The sequence below is a fragment of the Epinephelus lanceolatus genome, chromosome 13 (assembly GCF_041903045.1).
Source record: "Epinephelus lanceolatus isolate andai-2023 chromosome 13, ASM4190304v1, whole genome shotgun sequence".
Taxonomy (NCBI): Eukaryota; Metazoa; Chordata; class Actinopteri; order Perciformes; family Serranidae; genus Epinephelus; species Epinephelus lanceolatus.
Genome location: NC_135746.1, coordinates 13,574,675 through 13,598,403, shown reverse-complemented (window position 1 = coordinate 13,598,403; position 23,729 = coordinate 13,574,675). Strand labels below are relative to the sequence as shown.

General features: G+C 41.1%; 1 protein-coding gene across 1 annotated transcript in view; it reads right to left on the bottom strand.

The window, feature by feature from the left end:
* sgk1 (serum/glucocorticoid regulated kinase 1) overlaps positions 1–23,729 on the bottom strand; it is a 59,953-nt gene that overhangs the window by 13,503 nt on the left and 22,721 nt on the right. Inside the window, exons 4-5 of the mRNA XM_033648481.2 lie at positions 15,969–16,184; positions 6,896–6,959 (exon numbers count right to left, since the gene is read on the bottom strand). Of these exons, the coding sequence (XP_033504372.2) occupies positions 6,896–6,959; positions 15,969–16,184 (280 nt within the window). The remainder of the gene's footprint in view (positions 1–6,895; positions 6,960–15,968; positions 16,185–23,729) is intronic.

Here is a 23,729-nt window from a genome sequence, read left to right as displayed (position 1 = left end):
ATGGATCCTGGAAATTGTTGATCATGATGCTCATTATGGGTAAAATGGGGACAGTGTTTGATGATCACACTACCTGTTGTTTAATCCCAGTCAGCTGAGTATGCAAACATGTGCAATAACATTAAACATATATGGAGAACAAATGATAAAGGACTGTTTACCCAGGTGATGATGGAGACGTTATTTAAAATCAACAAGCTACTTACCTCAACACAACCAAACTGTTTTTGTCTCTAATTTCTCATTAAAGTCCCCATTAAATCGAACATACATTTAATCCTGTGTCCCTAATGGACTGTTTATAGCTTCTTATGTGCAACATATGTGCCAAACAAATCAGTATTAGAGTATTGTTACATCCAAATCCTTGTCTTTTCTCTTTCTGTAAATGGTGTCAAGTGTTTGCTGACTCATTCTGTGCTCAGGGCGTTAACCAAAGTTTGTCTAATCAAATGAGAGCAGCGAGCAACACCGGTCACATATGCAGAGAGAGATAAAACGAGCTGCGTATTTAAATGTCAGCAGACAAAATTGTTGTTTCCATTGCCAAAAATAACGTAGCGTAAGTCGAATTCATTCATCTCTGCCTCATCCTTCTCCAGGGGAGGTGTGTGTGGAGCCAAGAGTCTGCTGTAGTTTTGTATCTAAACTCTTTTTAGCAGTCCAACTGGGCAATATGTCAGAGCACAGAAGCTAAAAGCACTCAAACTTCAGTTTCATGGAGGACTTTAAAGCTGGAGGGCAGAACTTTTGTCTGCCCCCTCAGGGAATAAGAGTAATTACACAAACACTGTTGACATCTGCGTATGACAAATGCCTGCGAGTGAGTTTACCACGTCATCCACCCCCAGGAGGGCTCTCTTATCCTTCCTATGAACACCAAGGTTTCTTGGACGCTTCTTATGATTCTCCGCCATAGCTTCCGCCATGCAGCTGCTCTGTCACTATCTTTGGCTATGATCTCTACCCCTCAGTCCGACTGGGGATCACTCTGGGAGTTTGCGCTAGCCAAAGTCGAGCCACTACAACCAGCGACCCAGGGTCCAGTCTTGAGCTACTGCCTGGTTTTGAGACAGTCTAGTGGCAGAGGACAAACTGTAGAGGCTCTAGCTTAGGTTAGCTACGTAAACGTGAACTTGAAGCTTTAGCCATCCTTTGGCTCTCGTTTGTCTTGTTTTGTAAGACTGTCTTGACGACTCTCTTTTTGGTAATTCTGTCATCCTTTTTTGGGGTTGCTTTTCAGTGTAGGGAGTCAATGTCAACGCAGAAGTAGCATCTTTCTCTGCAAGACTCTCCGCCACTGGATCCCACTTTCACCAAAGGGACGTGCACGTGCATCCACATTTAGCCTCGCGTCACCAGGCTCTTCACGTACGGGAAGAGTCTGGTTTCCATTCACTCTGAATTTTGTCTGGATTCTGGTTCCGGTCTAGAGAGCAGATCCGGAATTCACCAAATTCACCAAAGTAAAAGTGTTCTTGTGTTTTCTTGTAAATTATATTCTTTAACTTAAAAAGTTTCACCGCATTTTTATTAGCTTGGTGCTTTTATTTTGACAGAAAGGCGCATCCATTGAATTCCAGATCCTGTCTCTCTCGCCCTGGTTCTGGTTCCTTACTAAAACAGCCACTAGATGGCCCCAGACTAATCCGCATTTATGGAACAGCTGATAGGAACGTCTTCTCTTTTTAAATGACCTGTGATTGGCCAAGTCTTGGTCAAAAGACTTGACCTGTGATTGGCCAAGTCTTTTGTGAAAGGCTAGATTTTTCCTATTACTGCATCTTGCTAACTCGGCCATTCTGGATGTCACTAACTCGGCTTCTTCTCCGGAGCCTTTGTGCTCCACTGTCTCTCAGATTAACTCATATCGCAGCGGTGCCTGGACAGCGTGACGTGTGTGGTTGTGCTGCTGCTGTGGTCCTGCCAGATGCCTCCTGCTGCTGCTGCCATCATTAGTCATTAGTTATACTTCTACTGTTATTATACACATATGATTATTGTCACACATGTATACTGCCAGATATTAAGACATACTTTCAACATATTGTACCACAGTAGCCAGAACTATAACTATAATATTATTACTTTCAATAATGTTGTTGTAAGCTACTGTCATTACCTGCATCTCTCTCTCTCTCTCTGTCTCATTGTGTCATACGGATTACTGTTAATTTATTATGCTGATCTGTTCTGTACGACATCTATTGCACGTCTGTCCGTCCTGGAAGAGGGATCCCTCCTCAGTTGCTCTTCCTGAGGTTTCTACCGTTTTTTTTTCCCCGTTAAAGGGGTTTTTTGGGGGAGTTTTTCCTTATCCGCTGTGAGGGTCCTAAGGACAGAGGGATGTTGTATGCTGTAAAGCCCTGTGAGGCAAATTGTGATTTGTGATATTGGGCTTTATAAATAAAATTGAATTGAATTGAATTTTCTAAAGTCTGAAAACAGAGCCAAGAGAAGATGCAAAAGTCTATTTTTTTCTCAGTCTACTTGAATTACAATATGCTTAAAGTTTATTATGGGATTTTTGCCCCATGATGCCAAAATCAAACTGCCTACCCCAGCTTTAAATACCTCCTGAAATGCTAGAAGTGAGAACATTAAAAGGTAGTTTGGGGGAATTTTATGGTCTTGTTAGATAGTGGCTGTAGAGAGATGACAAAAAATCTGGGAAAAGAAAGATGGGAAATGCCACGCAATACAGGCACCCAGCAGGATGTGAAGTGGAAACATTAACCTCTAGGCTATCAGGACATCCCCAAAAATGAAAGCATTTTTGCAAAGAGAGGATATTTTTAGGGCCGTAGGGGGGTGAGGATTTGGCTTTTGGATTAAGGCTCGAATTAGGTTGTGATGGTCAAAGGTAGATTTAGGGAACAGGGATTATGCCATTGGTGGCCCTGGCTCTGAATACAGCGCACACACCCAAATCTGTCTTACTGTAAACATGCAAGATATGAGGGCAACAAACGTGTTCAGACAAGCTTCTCAAACCTGCTTCTGGTTTAGGAGTGTCTGTATGAAATATAAGGTAATATGCATATTATATTTGTGCTGTGTTTTTGAATGTGTGTGTGTGTGGAGGTGTGTATGTTTGCATGCACCAGGGGCAGGTTGACACAGGCGAACGATGTGTCATGAGCGGAAGAAGAAAAGAGTAAATAACAGCTTCAGAAAGGGAGCTGCTGATATTGTGTATTGCGTCACTGAGAACAAAAGAGTCGTTTTTGAGAACACACACTCAGGCGTTGTAATCACACGTTGTATAAACCTGTTGGCGTCTCAGGAAGAAGAGTCAGTGTGTAAATGCTGATTAACCGCTCTGCAGCAAGTTAATGAGCATACTAATGTGTTTTAATAAGAGTCAGCAAATGCTCTTTGTTACATAAGACCATAGTGAAAGGACACACGGTTGTTCCTCCGTTAAGATGGACAGTCAGAGCTCTCCTCCCTATAATTATTATTATTGGATCTCTCCCTGGCTCTCCATCATAGCTCTCTACTGCTACCTCTGTCACACACATCGCTGCATCACTGTAAATGACTCACATGGGACAAACTTCAACTTTTAAGTTCTCCGAAAGCCACTAATTGCTGAGCTTGGAACGACAGGGTGTAGCAGCATCACGGCCCAGGCCACAGGAACAGCTTGTCACCAGCTCGCCTAATTGCTTGGATGTCTTTCCATACGCTGAAAACTCCCGTAATTAACAGGCAGACTACTCCCACCGAAAAACATTTTCATCAGAATATAGTTCTTGTCACATTTCTGTCTTGGAGATGTTCCAGCAGGCAGCAGGTACCTGCAGAGCTGCTACCAAGTTCTGTTACTGCAGTAACACAGAGTGACAAGCGACAGTGGAAAGTAACCAAGTACATTTACTCCAGTCCTGTGCTTAAATACAAATTTGAGGCACTTGTACTTTAAGTATTTCCATGTCATGCTCCTTTAGTTCCTTTTGACTTTAAAGACTTTACATACTAAACATAAGAGTTCATGGAATACGATGCAATATTATAGATTAAACTACCCAACACTAAATACAACAGTTGAACTTAGCCACACTGCATCTACACTGCAGATGCGTGTGCTGCACTTCCCTTCAACTGAAGGTTGATTCAGTGGTGGGGAAGCCTGCAGAGAAAATTGCTATTCCAGGATTGGCAACAACTGCCTACACTGCAAAGCAGCCCAAAAAAGAGGACAGACTTATCAAGAAGAGAGTCTAAAAGAGAGTCAGACAGTTTTGGCAAAGTCTTTCAGAGATAAAGAGAAAATGTTGCTAATAGTTTAGCCTTCTGCTAACCAGAGCTAAAGGCTCATGGCTAAAGCTTCAACTCCACTTTTAAGTAGCTAACGTGAGCTAGAGCCTGTAATTACAGTTTGTCCTCTGCCTCACACCCCGGCACTATAGACTGCCTCAAGAGCAGGCAGTAGCTCTGGAGGGAACCTTCAGTCGCTGGTTGAAGTGGCTCGAATTTGGCCAGCACAAACACCCCTAGTGGTCCCCAGAAGGACTGAGGGGTAGAAATCGTAGCCGAAGATAGTGACAGAGCAGCCGTATGGCGGAAGCTATGGTGCTAACCGGAGCTAAAGGCTTCACGTTTATGTTTAGGTTAGTAGCAATGCAAGATAATATTGGCACATCATTGGTATCGGCCGATATCGACTTTAAAATGAACTATCAGAATCAGCCAATATGCTTTTTCTTATTTTGTATAATAAACGAATATTATATACATTGAGAAGCTTTGTATTTCATGTCTCCATCTGCAGGAGGGCCATCATGGTAAGAGCATGCATGCATAATATGATGTTAATTCCACTACAGGAGAGACTTGATGGTCACTAAAATTAGGTGGGAAAAAAGGCGGATATATCGATATCAGTTATTGGCCAAATAATGTATTATATCCGCATACTGGATATCAGCAAAAAGTGGGCAGCATCTCCAGAGAGGGACCCCCCAGTCAGCTGCTGTTGCAACTTGAATTCAGTCTGCACAAACCCCAACTCTGGGACAGTGACTAGCCCTGACTCCACACCCCATCAACAAACTTTCTGTTGCTGCCATTACACAGGTTAGACCCTGCACTGCCGATGGCCACCAGCTCGCTGTGACACCTGGTGTTGGGGGGGGGGGGGGGGGGGAGGGGGTTGCAGTGGCCAGATTCAAGTTGCTACACAGCTTACCAAAAGTCCATCTCCAAAGCTTCTGCCTGCTCTCGTGCTGGCAAAGCAGTCCACAGAGGCTGAGAGTAAAGCGGAGGGACTGTGGGGCAGTTAATGTTAGTTAGCTAATTCTTTTTTCATTTGTGGTTTCATCAGAGAGAGCAGGGAAAGAAGGGACTAAGTGAATACATTGCAGGAAACTCTACTACAAAATAAGATTTAATAAATCAGTGTATGAGAAACACTGGATTACTGAATATAGCATGTGCATATGCCTGTGGTCATCTGGTTTGAGGGGTTTAGGACAGAGAGAGGAGAGCTGCAGAAGGAGGGTGTATTTTCCAATTCTGCTGTTTGCAGATTTTGGCCTACCCCAGCTTTAAATAACATTTTCAATGCAGGGCATTTACTTTTAATTGCGTATTTTTATATAGCAGTATCAATATTTTACTTAAGTAAAGACTCAGAATTCTTTCTCCACTGCTGGTGAGAAGAATGTGCATACTATCCCAGAGTGGAAATGAATGCTTCCTACATTGAAAAGCAAAGTAATATTGCGATACATCAGAATATGTAAAATAGTAGTTTCTGCTAATTATGACTTACAGTTTAAAATGCAAAGAACTTGAGTCCAAAGTGAAAGGAAAGTTTCAAATTTTGTTACAAGAAGACATGGAGCCCTTGGACAAACCCACCTGCAGCGCGCATTTCAGCCCATGTAGTCCCAATGTGATACCTACCTTGAATGTAAAGCTGGGGCCAAGATGGGTCTAGGGTATGTTGCCCAGTTGGGGCCTACCTAACACCCATTTAACTCTGCATGAAACTCATGTGGGCAATGGGTATGGGGCCATTATGCAACCCACAGACAATCCCAAATAGAGCTCATTTTCAGCCCATTTTCTATCCACAAGGGCCCCACATACAGATGTTGGCTGGGAAATGATGCATTGGTGAGCTCAAACCCTCACACAAACACTTTTGCGGGAAAAACACCAGCAAGATTCCCGGCACAGGTAAAGGTAAAACGATAATAATAAAAAAGGGAATAGATAAGCTTTAAGCCAAAACATGACACACACATGTATTGGGCACTTAGGGTTGGACTATGATTTGCGGTGGCATGAATAAGGAGCGTGATGGAAAATTAAAGTACAGTCACTTACAGTCACACTGGCCATAAACCAATGCTGACCTCTCACCCAGCAACAGAGACAAACATATTTCTGCTGCAGCAGAAGTTGTGGAAAAGGTCACTGCATAATGTGCATGATGATCAGCTCTCAGCATTGTGTCTGTAACTATTGTTTTGCTCTCCAGGCCAGTTTCCACAAAACAACAAATAGTAATCTTGGTTTATGAACAACAGTTATTATCCTGAGAGCTTAGGGGTTGGATTAGAGAGCCAAGTGGTAAGGTAAGATAAAGTTACACAGTGTGTGAGTGTGAGTGTGAGTGCAGGCTGAATCAGCCATCAGGTTTGGACGAAAGGGAAACAACAAACAAGAGAAAAATAGACAGAGAATGAATGGTAGGAGATTATTTTGGATTGATGGTGAGAATAAAGAAAACTGCAGATAATAAAGAGGAATGACCCGGGACTGAGGGCGAGAGAGATAACAGAGAAATGAGAGTCACGGTGTGAAAGACAGATGGGAAACAAGGAGAGACGGGAGGAAGTGGAGGAATACAAAACAAGGGGTTTAGTTGCTGGTGACTTACTGTTGTCGCCAGGGCAACAGTAGCTGTCTGGGTCTGACTCATTGTGGTAGTACAGGTCCATCGCCTGGGGGAGAAATATGGCATTACTTAGTAAAACAAACTGAATACGTACATGACAAAAAAACAAATGAAAAGTATATAAGAGGCACTCACACTGCAATTCAGACTATCGATTCAGTTCAATAACACTCAATTAATTCTCTAAAAGTCTAAGCAATGCAAACTCATTAATAAATTAGGCAAGGTCATGGTTATGTTTATCATCCCAGGGGGGCAGTTTGTTGCACAGCCAGTAGTGGGTATGGGTAACACTCTCCTCCAATCATGAGCACACATTTGTCCAAAAGATTTGGATAAATGTAGCCAGCCAATCAGCACGTGCCTACCTGAATACCTGCAGAGCCCACAATACAAATAGGAGCCATTTAACAGCATTTACTATCCTACACCCTCTTCAGCAAGCGGTGTAGAAGCAACAAGGCCCCTAGGTAGAAGGCTCAGCCTATGCCAATAGAACTAGGGTTACAATATCGTAACCTTTGTTCTATCTTTCACAGGCTCCGCCCTCTACTGGACTCTTTGGTCACGATCAGTGTGTTTGGGTCAATGTTATGTCGCGATAGGGTGTTTATTCATCGGGCACCAACCACCATAGAGTCCAGTAGAGGGCGGAGCCTGCATGAGATAGAATGAAGGTTACGATATTGTGACCCTAGTTCTATTAGCACAGGCAGAGCCCTATAGGGGCCCTGACGTTCCTACACTTGCTGAAGATGGTGTAAAATGGCGGATGCCGTCTAGAGCTCTGATTATTTCCTCAAGTCCGACTTGGCCCAACCTGACCTGCCGGGTTCAGGTCATGCCAGGCTGTAATTTCTCATTATTCCCCCATGCTTGAATCAGGTTGGGTGCTCGCCAATGTACTGTATTCTTAAATGTATTTATGTATTTTGAATGAAGGTGGCAGTTATGGAGCATAAATTGCAGAAGTTTTAATGGATTGAATCAAAAGGGAAAGAGAGAGAAAGTGGTTGAACAACAGAGCAATAGTGTAGAAATGGGGGAGAAAGAGAGTGCTCGAGACAGTGGGATGGAAAACGAGAAAAGGGGAGAGGGGCTGCAAGGCGACTTGGTTGGCAGTGTTTGCTTCTGCCTCCCCAGCAATAGAGGAGATGTGTGTAACATGCAGCCAAGAGCAGTGATCATCATCTGCACGCCACATCGCCATGGACCGCTGTGAGCACTATATACACACTAAGGGGCCCAGCCTGCTCTACCGAATTACTGAAATAAGGAAGAGAAGAATCAGAAGTGGTGCAAGGAACCACATCAGCCCTTAGCTCCAGGTTGGGCTTTGACGCAAACTATGCAGGTCGACATAGGGTTGGGCATGATGTTTTTGGGCCTGAACAGAGCTCTAATGCTCATATATGGGTGGGTTCAGTACATATAAGGGTAGGCACACCCTGATTGGTTGGCTACATTTATGCAGTTTTCCATGGCTGTATGCATGAATGTGACTAGAGGAGAGTATTACCCACAGAGTCCAGTAGACCGCTCTGCCTGGGTTAATAGAACTAGGGTTACAATACAGTAACCTCTTATATCTCACAATCAGCACACAAACATTTCACATACAAAAAAACAACAACTAACAAACAAAGGATTACATAATCCTATTCAGGAGGCCAATAGCAACAGAGATCAAGACGTTTTTACATCTACTGGTTGATTAGTCGACAGACTGCTATTGTTGTGTTCAACCCTGCAGATCCTGTTTTGGTAAATTTCCTCGTTGAATTCAGTTGAATGATAATAAGTGCTCTACACCTTGTGGTAACTGTACAGCCCTTAGGCTATAACCTTCTTTCAAATCCCTGTTAGATAAAAACAAATAGGCTGGTCAAGGTATAATCTGGGTCAGCGGTTCCCAACCTGGAGGTTAAAACCCAAATCTGAGGGCGTACAATATATTTTTATTATTATTATTATTATTATTATTATTATTATTATTAACCACTGATCTAAGCTGCTTTTCTAAGCGTGCAGTGACTACAAGATGTGACGGCATTTCGCCATTTCTAAAACCACTGGTTCTGACCCAGACTTGTTCGTGCCCCAGTTTCAGTAGGTTCCCCACATGATGTGTTTTAATGAGGCTGCGTTTCCAGGGTGAGACAACATTAAATCACTTGAGTCCTGTGCTGAAAGCGGTGAGAAACCTCTGCTCTAACAACATGACGACACAGTATTGTTGTGCTTCAGTGAGACTGAGCGCCAGGGTGAAAATGATCTTACTGAGATGTACAGAACATCTGCTCTGTTGACATTACATTGTGTTCACCCCCACTTTTTCTCTGTTCAGGAACTGTTTGATGATCGCGTACAGCCAAGCTAACCTTTACTGAGCACCATATCTGAAAACACAGACATGAGAAAGCTTAAAGGGGACCTATTGTGTTCATTTTCAGGTTCATACTTGTACTAGACATGTTTACATGCTTTAATTTTCCTCATGCTGTGTGTGCTGGAACACCTGTATCCACCCTCTGTTTGAAACACTGTTTTACTGCCTGTCTCTTTAAGATTGGTTAGCTTTTCTGTTTCTTCCATATCTGTGCTCTTGGCATCTATGCATTGCCATTGCGCCAGGGGCTGACTGTGATGGTGAATAGCAGCACTTTCAAGCTTGAAAAACACCAATAAAAGTTTCACAACTGAACATGCTCCAGTAGAACTATCATCCAAAATTAGGAAGAAATTAATAACATTGGCAATCAAGTGCATGTTTCTCTAACATTAACATGTAGCTACATGTAGGAGTGTACGTGCAGCATGTGCTACATGTAGGAGTGTATGTGCAGCATGAAGAGAGTAAAATGGCACCCTCTAACATAAAAATTACTAATTGAAGCTTCTAAAAACAACCAGACATGTTCCAACATAAATATAATCCAGACTCGGGGAGAAATCAATAACATCTGCAGCCAAGATTACTTGTTTCCCTGACATTAGCATGTGAGTACATGTACCAGTGTAGTTTCAGCCAGGGACTGACTGTAACAGAAAATAGTGGTGTTTTCTACAATGGAAATCTACAACAGAAGCTGCAAAACCAAACCAGACATATTCCAGCATAAAATGATCCAGAATCTGAGAAAAAATTACTTTTACAAGATAACATGTTTCCATGACATTAGCATGTAGCTACATGTAGCAGCGTACTTACAGCCAGGGGCTGACTGTAACAGAGATTAGCAGTAATTTCTACCATGAAAAATCTCCAACAAAAGCTTTTTAACACAATTGGACATGTTCTAGCAAGACTACAATCTGAAATCTGAGATCAATTTACAACATTAACAACAAGGATTACATGTTTCCCTAATGTTAGCATCTAGCTACATGTAGCAGTGTATTGCAGACATGGAATGACTGTAACAGATTATAGCCAAACTTCTACCTTTAAAATGACAAATAAAACTCTCTAAATAAAAATCTTCACAACCAGACATGTTCCAGCAGAAATATGCTGCAAAATCAGGCAGAAACTAACAACATCTGCAACCAAGATTATGTGTTTCACTGATGTTAGCATGTAGCTACATGTAGCTGGCAGTAGCAGATGACCATATAAAGAAACCTGTCAGGATCTGACTTCATCTTGTGCCCAAAATAGAAAAACAGTTGGAGACAGTATTCAGAATGATGCTCTTGAACACACTGCAAAGGCTACAGTCAACAGCCAACTAACACGTCCAATCAATGCCTATGTGTATGGAAATATCTATCTATCTATCTATCTATCTATCCAACCATCCATCTATCCATCCATCCATCTAAACCAAAATATTCCAAACTGGACATGTTTAAGCAGAAATGTGATCCAAAATCTGGGAGAAATTAACAACATGGGCAATCAAGATTAAGGTTCACTGATGTTAGCATGTAGCTACATGTAGCAGTACCCTCCCCCTTCCCCTTCCCCGTGTCTGGGGAAGATGATTTTATAAAGAAATCTGATATAAACCGATGTCACCTGGTAGCCAAAGTAGAAAAATTATTGGAAACAGTATTCAGAATGATCTTAACCTCATTATTTGAAACTTAATATGAACATCTGACACTGTAACATTACATAGGCTATATCACAGAAAATAAGGAAAAGCATAAAAGGTCCACTTTTAATCTCTTGAATAAAAGAAATGTGTGGACAGTGGTGGAAGTATTCAGATCATTTACTGACGTAAAAGTACCCACATTACTACAAATATACTCCATTACAAGTTCTGCATTAAAAATCCAACTTAAGTATCATTAGCTAAATGCATTTTAAGTATCAAAAGTAAAATTAAGCAGAAAAATGGACCCTGTGACTGATACATTACTGTATATTGCTGTATTAGAATAATACTGATACAACAATGTGGAAGTAGTATTTTACTGTTGCGGCTGGTTGAGGTAGTTTAGCCCAGTGGTTGATAGTGCCAGAAAGAAGAAGGATAGTTCTGCTGCATGAATTTGAAGTCATTTTTGGGACTTGATTTGTTGTGTAATTCTGAATAAACTGGACCTTGAACCAAAACTCATAGACAAAGAGCTCAAACAAGACACTGTGCTTTCTAAGATGCACAATCCATAAAGGCTGGGAACCACAATGCAAAATCTTAATCTGACAAGAAGCAATCACTTTAGTCAATGTTGTTTTTCACTGCTGCATGTGAGGCAATGTTTACGTCTTTGTGAGTGAGTGTTGACCTTTGACGTGCATTAGATTATATGAGTCAATACATTGCTCTATACGTGGCAGGTTCAATGGCTCAGGAGTGATCAAGTAAACACTCATGAGTGTGCACATATGTCAACAGCAGCTACTTAAGTCTGCCCTACTTCTTCTTTTCACACACATTAACAGTATAACTGGCAGCTGTCACAGCTGCATTTGCATCTCAGGACATTCCCATGAAGCCCCGCTGTCGTGTCACATATTAGTTTTTCGTGATGTCGCAGTCAGTCACCGACTTTTCAAAGGGGCTCTGTTAAATACAGTCTTACCCCAGTTTGCTATTCCATGGTGCAGCTCTGAAACTTATCGCAGCTCTCAGTGTTTTCCCATGGGTGTTTTCTGAGAACGAGACATGCTGAGGCGTGTGTGTGTGTGTGTGTGTGTGTGTGTGTGTGAGAGAGAGAGAGAGAGAGAGAGAGAGTGAGTTGTTTCAATCTCATCACTTTGTTTATTCATTCAGAGGCGATGCTCTCAACAATCTGCATGTCATGCTGGTTATTTAATCTCCATATAAGTCTTAATATAGCTGACAGCAGCTTTGTCTATCCATCTTTCCCTCTGTTTTTTGCTCTCTCACACACACACACACACACACACACACACACACACACACACACACGTATACACATATTGCTTGCTGTTCATATCCCCCTTATACTGTCAACATATCTCTGCAGTCAACAATCACTCTACCATTCATGCCCCTTTCTCCTTGAATTTGCCTCCCGTGCTCCGTCTGTCTTTTTCTCCTGAGTTGTTTATTGACTCAGAGATCTGATGGAGTCGTATCCATAGTGATGGTGAATCGAGGCTTTGTGTTCATTAATATTTTATTGTGGATTTACCTTTCTAAAAGAAGACAGAAAGTTTGGGCTGTTCAAGCTGAAGCAAAGAAAGAGATGGAAGATTTTTTTTATCTGTGTGAGGGTCAAGCAGAGGTCGAGGCTTGACTGAGTATGACTGTGAGTCATAACATAAAGCACATTTAGAAATGTTTTTGCTTTTTACCATTAATGAAATGATTAAGTTTGGTTTTTATGGTTCATATACACCAAAACTCTACGGGAAAAAGATGCAAATGAATGAATGAATGCAAATTCCTGCTTTAATGAAGTTTCCTTTCCAACATACAGATTATTATGCTGCTTTCTAATATAATTTCTTGTAATGTAATATTTTTGCATTACTATGAAAATCCATTTGTATTAGGAGGCCATTTAGCTGTTAATTTTCTCAGACTGGGAAGTAAAAGCATATGTTTGGATTCACAAAGTAGACAGACACATCTTAAAGGGACAATTCACGCCCAAACCAAAAATACATATTTTTTCTCTTACCTGTAGAGCTATCTATCAGTGGAAATTATTTAGTTGTGAGTTGGAGATATCAGCTGTAGAGATGTTGGCCTTCTCTCCAATATAATGGAACTAGATGGCACTCAGTTTGTGGTGCTCAAAGCGCCAAAAAATACATTTGAAAAACTCAACATCAATGTCTCTTTCCAGAAATCATGACCCGGTTATTCAAGATAATCCACAGACCTTGTTGTGAGCAGTTTAATGTAGGAACTATTTTCTTTTTACGCCCACCAACACTTTGAGCACCACAAGTCGAGTGACATCTGGTTAATCTATATTCAAGTGAAGGCAGACATCTCTACAGCTGATATCTCCAACACTTGGCAACTCACACCAAAACAATCTAGATTAATAAATAGCACTGCAGGTAAGAGCAAAAAAATGTATTTTTGATTTTAAGGTGAACTGTCCCTTTAAATATGACACATTTGCCGCAGTAGCACATAAAAATTTGGATGCCACGATAATGCCCATGGGGCTAAATGAAAAAATGTTATTGAAGTAACCTTATGACAATTACAAGTACCTGCTACAAAGGAGGGTCATGCTATGTTGAATACCAATTAGCAGTACTGGTCAGCAATAAAAGTGGCGTTGCAGTCAGCACTTTGTACTGCAGTAAACAGAGCCAAATGATATGTGGCCAAACTCTACAGTAGGTGTATAGAGAAGCATCCTCTAAACTCATGTTTATGCAGCACACAAACTGTACCACAGAAGAAGAACATAAGTTGAACAGTTAGGGATGGACAGACATAAGGCTTTATAAATGCTGAAAACTTGTGAGCAACCTATTATGACCCACCATTATGGGGATGTGTCCAACAATAATCAAAGGGAACTTAATATGCTTTTCCTTATTTATTTTGTCATATATATGTATATTACAGTGTTAAATGTTCATATTAAACGTGGCTAAAGTTTCACATAATGAAGTAAACACAACTAATCCATGTGAGCAAAACTTCAGGCTTGGGACCGTTCTCAACACTGACAGATTTCTTATATAATCATGTGCTCCAGGCACGCTACTGCAAGCCTTTACATTACGTTGCCTACACTGCTACATGTGGCTACATGCTAATGTCGGGTATACATGAAATCTTGGTTGCCGATTTTGTTAATTTTACCCCAGTTTCGGTCCAGTTGTTAAGATTTGGGTTTATAAACTACTATTTTATACGATTTTTCATGGTAGAAAGTGCTGCTACACATCACTGCATTTCAGTCATTCTCAGCTACAAACACACTGCTACATGTAGCTACATACCAACGTCAGGAAAACATGTAATATTGGTTGTAGATGTTGTTAATTTCTCTTCAACTTCAGTCTGGTTGCGGAGATTTTGGTCTAGAAGCTTTAATGAGTGATTTTTCATGGTAGAAAGTGCTGCTTCACATCACTCCATTACAGTCATCCCCGACTGCAAGTACACTGCTACATGTAGCTACATGCTAACACCAGGGAAACATGTAATCTTGGTTGCTGATGTTGTTAATTTTACCCCAGTTTTGGTCCAGTTGTTAAGATTTGGGTTTATAAACTACTATTGGGGATTTTTCATGGTAGAAAGTGCTGCTACACATCCCTGCATTATAGTCATCCCCATCTACAAGCACACTGCTACATGTAGCTACATGCTAACATCAGTGAAACATGTAATCTTGGTTGCTAATGTTGTTAATCTTTCCCTGATTCTAGATCATATTCCTGCTGGAACATGTCTGGTTATGAAGATTTTGATTTATAAGCTACTACTGGGGATTTGCAGAGATGCTGAGATAGGGAAGACGTTGGCCAATCAGAGCAGGCTGGGCGTTTTTGGGAGGGAGGCTCAAAGAGACAGGCACTAAAACATAACCTCTCAGACAGAGGGTGAATACAGGTGTTCTAACTATTGGGAAAATTAAATGTTTTTTTGAAAATAAAAGCATGTTAATATGTTCTGGTAGAAACCCAAAATACAAATATGAACCTGAAAATAAGCATTTATGCTCATTTTGCCTCAGGAATGAGTCCTAAAACCTGAAAATGAGTTAGCATTTTACCACTCCTGGTTCCGTTGTCTCAATGTCAATGGGGTTTTTTGAATGGGTCTTTGGTTAGATGCCTGAAATAAGGTCTGCTGTTAACACAAGCTTAAGAGACTTTCATGTTTTTACATAAAACACGTCAGTAAATACCCCTCTCATGAACTTTGAAGCTTCTATGTGTCTTAAAAAACGCGGTTGCTAACAAGTGGCTAAATGAGACTACAGAGAGTCTTCATGCTGAACCATCCCGAACACAGCTTTACAGTCTTGTTATGACGGTGATGTTAGGTCATGTGATCATAGTGTAGTTTGTCTATAGCCTAACATTAGGTCTTTACTTTTGTGATTGCATTAAAGCTTCAATAATCACGAAAGTGGTGTTTATGTGTGAAGATTATCGTGATGAACAAATCGTGTAATTATCATAAAAGTTTGTTTGCCACAGAGTGTCTTTTCAGCAATAACCCAAAATCCAATGGGAAGAAAATCCCATAGGCTTTTTGACGAGGGAGCCAGTATGATGCTAACTTCTATGTCGGCCTACAGAAAAACGTCATCCCTGAGGAACTCTATAGGTCCCCTTTCAAATGACTTCAAACTTTAAGTCCTATGACAAACTTTTCTCCTTCAAGTGTTTCATTATTTCTTTGCCTCCCAGTATTATTATTCATCAGCCATCTGAGAAAGGACAGCATAAACAGTCTTCCATTGTACACTGCTTACATCTATTGTATAATATAACAAAGAGGTTAACAATCCATCATTTCTCTGGGGATCTTCTAAAATCCCCCGTCAAGGACACCTGTAAGTCTCCTGCTTTGGGATCCACTTATTACCGTATTAAATTAGTGTTTGCTGTGTGTAATCTAATTAGCAGTAGGCAGAAGGAACCTGCCTGTGTGCGTTGACGTGGCTGCCAGGTGTCCTCCAGGGTATAACTGATGTAGGGCCCACTGCAGATGGAGCACTCCAGCATGACGGGGCTGGCCAGGAGGGGCGAGGCGTGGATTCCCCAGGACTGACAACCGCCCAGGTGGAGGTCTGACTCTGCTTCCTTCTGCTTGCCTGTACTGTCACCATGATGGCGAGCGAGCATCTTCCACTTCCTGACCTGTGAGTGAGGATAAGTGAGGATGTTTTTGCAACGGGCTGAAAAAAGTTCAACACATCACGTGGAATAAAGGCAACTTTAAGACAGTTAACAGTCAACACCTTCACTTTATGAGTCAGATATCTGAGAGTTACATTTGCATTGCACATGAGGCGATGACTGAGTTTGTCTCAACTTTAGCTGTAATCTCCTCTCATGTGACAGCTGCACGCTGACACACTCTCCTGAGGACTTCACAAACACTTCTCAGTCATCATTTAGCATGTGACAGGCAGCAGTGACTGAATACATGTCATGACTTTAAAACACAAATAACTCACATACACACATGAGAGAGAAGGTGTGAAAGAGAAATATAAGCCAGATGGGACAATAGAAGCCAAGGTCAAGGTGCACATAGTTCTTGAGGAAGCCAAATAGGCATGGGTGGATGTGTCACTGACCCAGAATGGCTGTTATGTAAGGTAAATGGTGTCCTTGGCACACAGAGCGGACAGGTTCAGTGACTGCGGCCGTTTCAAATGGGTCTTATCAAGGCCTCTATCAGTGGCTGCTGCTCTGCTGGCCTCTACATTACCACAACTTGGCATGGGGAAATGTGTGTGAGTGAGATTGCATGTGTGTTGGAGTCCAAAACTTGCAACCCGGCAAAAAAAACAACCTTTCCCCGTGTGTGAATGGTTGCTCCCCTGACTATAATTATAGCTCAGTGCTGGAAGGACAGAAAGGATCCAAACAATTACTGAAGGTGTCAAACACAGTAAGATACCATTCTGTCATAACACTGTGTGTGTGTGTGTGTGTGTGTGTGTGTGTGTGTGTGTCTCCTGTGAAATCAAGTTGTCACATATTGATACAGTACCATTTTGCCAGAGTTGACAAACTGTATCAAATCAATACAAATACTGTTACTATTAAAGTGTTAAAGGGGAACTTCAGTCTTTTTCAGCCTGGACAGTATTTTCCCAAGTTTTTGTTTCTAAATGACTCATGAGAACAACCATTTACAGCAGTGGTGACACAGGCCGCAATGCAACCACTCAGGGTGGGTGCACCCTGTAACTTTACGTCTATTAAAAAGTCTTGTTTTCGCCACTGACAGGCTGAGATTGTTATTAGAAGTGTCTTATAACACTATGGAAAGGATCCTACAGAGAAATGAAACATTTCTCCTTAACTATGCTAAAGGAGAAGTCTCATTATGAAATCAGACAAGAGGTGACTTGTTGCAGGACGAAAATGATTATGCAATGGCAATGGAACATAAGAGAGAGGACAACCCTTAAGTAGTTTGACGTTGAAGTACAGAAAACCTATCTTACATATCTTAATCTTATCTCAAAGATTTTCAATGCCATGGCTGAATGTCTAGCTGTTTTCGACAGTGTGAAAAAGTCAGCAAAATTTCAGAATGAGATTTCTCTTTTAGCAAACTAGGACACAAAACAGACACGAACGAGCAAATGGTATGGAAATACATTTTATTTCTCTGTAGGATCTTTCCCAAAATGTTCTCAGACACTTATAATGACTATCTGAGCCTGTCAGTGGCAAAAACAAACACTTTTAATGGGCGTAAATTTATATGGCGCACCTACCCCAAGTGGTTACAAGGCAGCCTGTTTTGCCGCCCACTCAATACTGGATCAACTTCAAAATTTGTTCCCATGAGTCACTTTGACACAAAAACATGTTAAAATGGCATCCAGGGGCGACGACATCACTTTTTCCAAGTATTTAAACCTTTGAACCCTTAAGCAAATTGCCGCAATTTCTTTCAAAAACATGGGGGAAAAGGCAATAAGCAACTTGGGAAGAAATGTCCCACAAATTGCATAAAATTAATAGATTTAAAAAATTAGTTTTTTAAAAATAGGGAAAAAAGAAAAAGGTGGGGAAAAACTATATTCATAATTATTGTTATTATTAAATATGTAGAATTATGGTACAGAATTATTAGAATTTTTAAGCACTTTTTCCAGGTCATTTCCTTGTTTGTTCGTTTACAATTTTCTTTTTTTTCTCTTTTTCTAAATAAATTGTTTTGTTTTACATTTTTTCTTGCAATTTTTTGGGTCATTTCTTCTTCCATTGCTCATTGCCGTCTTCCCATGTTTCTGAGAGAAACCAAGCCAATTTGCTCAGGGTTCAAAGGGTTAAAGAAAAACTTCCTCTTTGTTTTGGAGATACATTTATTTGCTTTCTGATGGAGAGTTACACAGAAAGACTGATACAGCTTTATGTCTGTCCGTTAAACATCAGGTCACAGCCAACTGTCTGTTAGCTTAGCTTAGCTTAGCTTAGCTTAGCTTACCACAAGGACTGGAAACAGGGGGAAACAGCTAACCTATGTCTGGTGACGTTGACAAACTCTGCCCACCAACACCTCTAAAACTCACTAATTAACTTTTGATATCTTTGTTTAATGTGTAAAAATGTAAATATGCTTTTTATGGGGAGGTTATGTGCTGGACGATTTCTTGGCTCTGAGCAGTTGCCCGGCAACCAGCGGAGATTTGTGGAAGTTACTGTTCCCAGCTAAGCATTAGTTTGTTACATAAAACAACAAAGTGGCATTTTTATGCTTCGGTTTTTGTACAGATTAAACAAACACGATGTAGCGTGTTAATTAGCGAGCTACATATACAGATTTTGTTACCCTCAGCAGAGCTCGGCACAGTCTTGTGTTATGTTTGATTTTATCTCCCCTAATTATTCATTTCTTTTCAGTTTATATGGCTATATTTTTTGCATCGTGCATGCTAATTCATATCTTTCTTAATTTCACATACATTTGTATGCATCAGTGAAGTACGTATGTATTTGCATATTTATCGCCAACTACAAATTATAAACACAAAAGAAGTCAAGGACAGAGTAAAGTTCTCTGGGCAACACTTCATCATAGTTATGTATGTAGAGACCTATAAACTGCTCTTTATGAGGCTGAACTTTACATATTAAACATGCAAATAATCCTTAATTTCATGGCCGCTTACTGAACCTCATTCCAGACAAAATGCCATGCATTCCTTCAGTGGGTGAGCATATATGTGCACAGGAAGTATAACTCACATAGTATATACATGCCATCTCCAGACTCCCCTTCCTCTCAACCTATTTCCCTGCCCTTTGACCTGGTTTTGCACTGACACCTTTTAAGACAACAAGTGGACCCACTATTACTTAAGCCTCTTCTATAAGATCTGTTCATCCACCTCATAAACTCAGGATGCAATGTAGCCCAGGGAAATTCTCATACTGAGGCCAGGATGTACACATCAGCCACACAATCCCATAAATCAAGAAATAAAAACATAATGTGCACCATTTTCATACTTTCAGCCGACCCCTTTCCTCTGCCGCCTCCTCACTGACCTCTTTCACTGCCCTTTGCCTGTGTGCCATACACATCATCTTTTAAAAACAACTGACAACGTTACGTAAACCCTTTACATTAACATTTGACCTTTACTCTCATACAGTACATAAATCCATGTTTTACTGTGCTGCATGATAAAGCTGCTGCTGAAAACACTGTTATCATGAACATTCTTTTAAGCACACACCCCACACCACAACACTGAGTACACTGCGAACACACATAAAGATAAACATATGTGGGCTAAAGTCCCTTCATACAGGAGTAAAATTAATTGGTGTTGAGGTGTTGATTTATCTCAACGGTCATTTTCAAGCAAAACTAAATCACTGGAGCAGTGTTGTAGTCAAGACCACCAACTGTAGACGAGAACAAGTCATGACCAAGACCAGAGTATATCAAGAGCAAGAAAAGACCAAGACTTTGAGGGGTTGGGAGCAAGTCTAGACCAGACCAAGGCAGGTGGAGACTTAGTCAAGACCAAGACCAGACCAGTACAACTCCCGCACTGCATGACACACTGCCGATAAAATGAGGAACATAGGCACTCCTCAAATTGATCTGAAAGATACACATTCCCACACCCACAGAAAACAAATGAAGATTCCTATTCATTCACCTCTTTTATTACCATACTGTGTATATGTGTGGCTTTATAATGCCTTGATAAATTAATCAAAAGGCATTTCAGAGGTGAATTTTATGTGTGGGAACCATCTTTGTTCAACACTCCGTTTTTGCACAGTTAGTGATATTCCTTGACTGGTCTTGATATTAAATCCTATGTCCTATTTGTCTGAGACAGAGACATGACTGAGTAAAAACGTGGTGAAGTCCAAGACAAAAGCAAGACCATCAAAAAGCTGTCTTATTTAACCTTTATTTAACCAGGAAGGGTCCCATTGGGTTACAGTAACTCTTCTTCCAGGGAGTCCTGGCCAAGACTTGCGGCAAAAGTTACAAGTACACAAAAGACAAGACAATGGACACATACTAAAACCACTAGAACACAAGTCTCACATACTAAACATACCAGAACACAAAGTCAATGAGAACACATTACACTCAGTAAGACACATAACAAGGTAAAACAGACATACTATTGAAAAGCACCAAGTTAGAAGCAGTGACACTGTTCAGTAATGGTTGATTTTGACGTCGATCTCAAGACTGAGACTGATCTCGAGTACTGCCACGCTGCACTTGAGTGTTATTGTCATCCATTGTAGTCTTTATTGCTTCATCTGTTGACTTTCCAGTTAAAAAGTTAGTCAATGGTAAGGCATTGGCTAATGCTAGTTATGGGTGGCGATACTGCGGTTGTAGTTAATAAGTGGCTAGCATGCTGTATGTCTTAAGTGGTGATAGACTGATAGACTGATAGACTGACTGAAGTCTACAATATTAAGTTGATACCAGTTCAGTTTTAGAATTGGCGTAATCTCTATGAACACATATCTGCATATGAATGCACAGTCTGTAGGCAATGGGATGAGATTTTGGTATTGTAAGTGTGTTCTGGTTTCCATTTGTAGTTTGAGGAGTATTGACCAATCCAGTCTGAGTGGCAGGTAAACAGTCTATGTGGAGAGCAAAAGACGTCTTGGCTCAGATACCAGAACACACAAAAACAGGCTGTTGTCCCCACAGGCTTTTTGTCGTAGGACAGCTGATGGGTTCTGTGATTGTAATTGGACAGTCCAAGTAAAATAAAAGCTTAAATATACTGCGAATTCAACACATTCTCACGCCGACCTTGTCACATATCGACGTTTGGTCACGGACTTTCCACGTCCACATACAACGTGCAAAGTACCCTGGGTGCGTTGGTTGTTGGAGTTCTGGGACACCGTGTCAAGTTCTGCCTGTTACATGCATTGTCTTCTTTCAAGATACACTTCTGTTTTCACAGGAAATTTACCGTTTACATACAGTCTCTTTCAAAATAAAAGCACTACGTCAGTACAACAACGGGAATTGACGTCTTGTTTTCCTTCAACAACAAACACACATGGTTGGGTTTAGGCAACAAGAACAGGGTTTGGCTTTTGAATCTCACGCGACACGAACGCCGCTCTCCTGGGTGAAGGTCGGTGTTGTTGGACCCATCCACCACCCCTCTGCCCGCCCTACTCGAACTTTCACCGCCTATATTATCGTTCTTGTCCCACCATGTTCCCTCTGAAGACGACTGGCTGAGTAAAATGCTGACGTTAAAGGATTGGTTTTTGGTCGATGTCTAACGCTGGAAGTCACTGTCCAAACGCTGGATTTCGACGACTTTGGATTGAGACCAGGTTGGCTAATTAGTGCTCAATATGACTCAGTTCTGTAGATCTCTTTACACCTACAGTATAGTCAGAAAAATCCCAATGATCACAGACCAACAGAGACTGGAAGAATTTAACATATTTGCTGAATCAACCAATGTGACAGTCTCAGATTATTATAATGAGTTTCTCTAAAGTGGTATTTACAGCTGCTGTTTTGCAGTGTAAGGGATTCCTGTTTCTCTGTCTATCAAGTACAAGTAATGCCTCCGCATAAGGCCTTGCATAATCCAGAATAGATAAGGACAGCGTTTATTGCAGTGTTATTAGACAGCCTATGGCCCTCTTTCCTGGTAACCCCCTTTTGCCTCGTCCTTGTTATCCCTCCCTGTCCTCCACCAGCTCCCCTTGGTGTGCTACTCCACCTCTAACAAGCTGTGTGACGTCCCACATATGTCAGAGCATCAAAGAGTAATGAAATGAGGGGAAGGCAAGAGAGCGTCGGTGGAGGGGGGAATCATAAAGTAGAAGAAGGGAATGAGGTGCGAGCAGAGATATGGAGACAAAGAAAAATATGTTTGAAAGACAAAAAGATAAACAGAGAGAATGAGAGTGTGAGATAGTCTCACATAAGCCGTCCCCGTTCCCTGTCTGAGATAAGACTCGTTCATTAACACCAAGGTCACTGCTCCTTCTTCTGCCTTTTCTTTTTCCTCGCCTCTGTTCCTAGATCGCAAACACAGGGTTTTAAAATGAATGAGGAAGGGGGGGGGAGGCAAAGATGATTCAGGCGGTCCAAATGGAATTCAAACACCAACTACAGTGAGTCCCGTGGGAGATTAAGTCTTGGAAATACTGTTCAGCGCCAAAGAAAGAGAGAGAGAGTGAACCTGAAAAATGAGAGTGAGTATCTGACTAACAAGACAGCAGGATGGAGAGAACTGTAATGTTGTTGTTGAACAGGGGCCAAGGGGTAAGTTTGGGATTTCAAGATTGGGATATTGACCCTAAGCTGCTTTCGGGTTTGCCGTTTCATCCTTTGGGGGTCATATCCTGGCTCTTTCATCTTTAAGTCCTGAGGAGCACTGAGGTCTCTGAACTCTGACTTCCTGGCAAAACACACACATTCACATTCACGGTCATCCACTGCAGCTTTCCTTGAAATTCAAAAAGCTGCCCTCTCCCTGGACTTTTTCAGCATCATGTCCCATATTCCACTCCCTTGTTTCCTCATTTCTATAAACAGAAAAAGAAGAAAATATTTATGTGGCACCGAGCCTGTTTACTCACTGCAGGGGCTATTACGGGATTTGTTTCGTTCCCTTTTGTTTTGACATTAGCCTCGCCTCCTGTCTCACTGAGATAGTCAAACATTTCACACTGCATGTGCACAGTTGGACTGAATTGGTCAAAGGTGAAAACATTGAATCAATGGCTTTAAAAACACTGCAAAATGTATTCACATATTCACGGCTCATTTGGTTTTGGACGTTTGAGGTTAAAATGATTTGACTACCTAATTTGACAGAAGTTACTAGATGCCAAGTTTCTCTTGCATTACAAAATTGGATATGAATTTCACAGATATGCGAATGAGTGTAAACAGGAGTCCACATCCACGCTAGCAGCTCTGTGAGACTGTACTAAAGGTATGGCTGTGTTTGAGCTAAATGTCATGCTCACAATAACAAGGCTAACATGCTGATGTCTATTAGGTATACAGGGCATGTGTGATGTGTACATTTATCTTTTTTAACATCTTAGTTCAGCGTGTAATCATGCTAACGTCAGCTTATTATACTACAAACAAAGTTAAGCTAAGGTTGATGGGAATGTCAGTAGTTTTCAAGTAGCCTACTTAGTCATAAACCAAAGTGATCCATCCAACAGTTG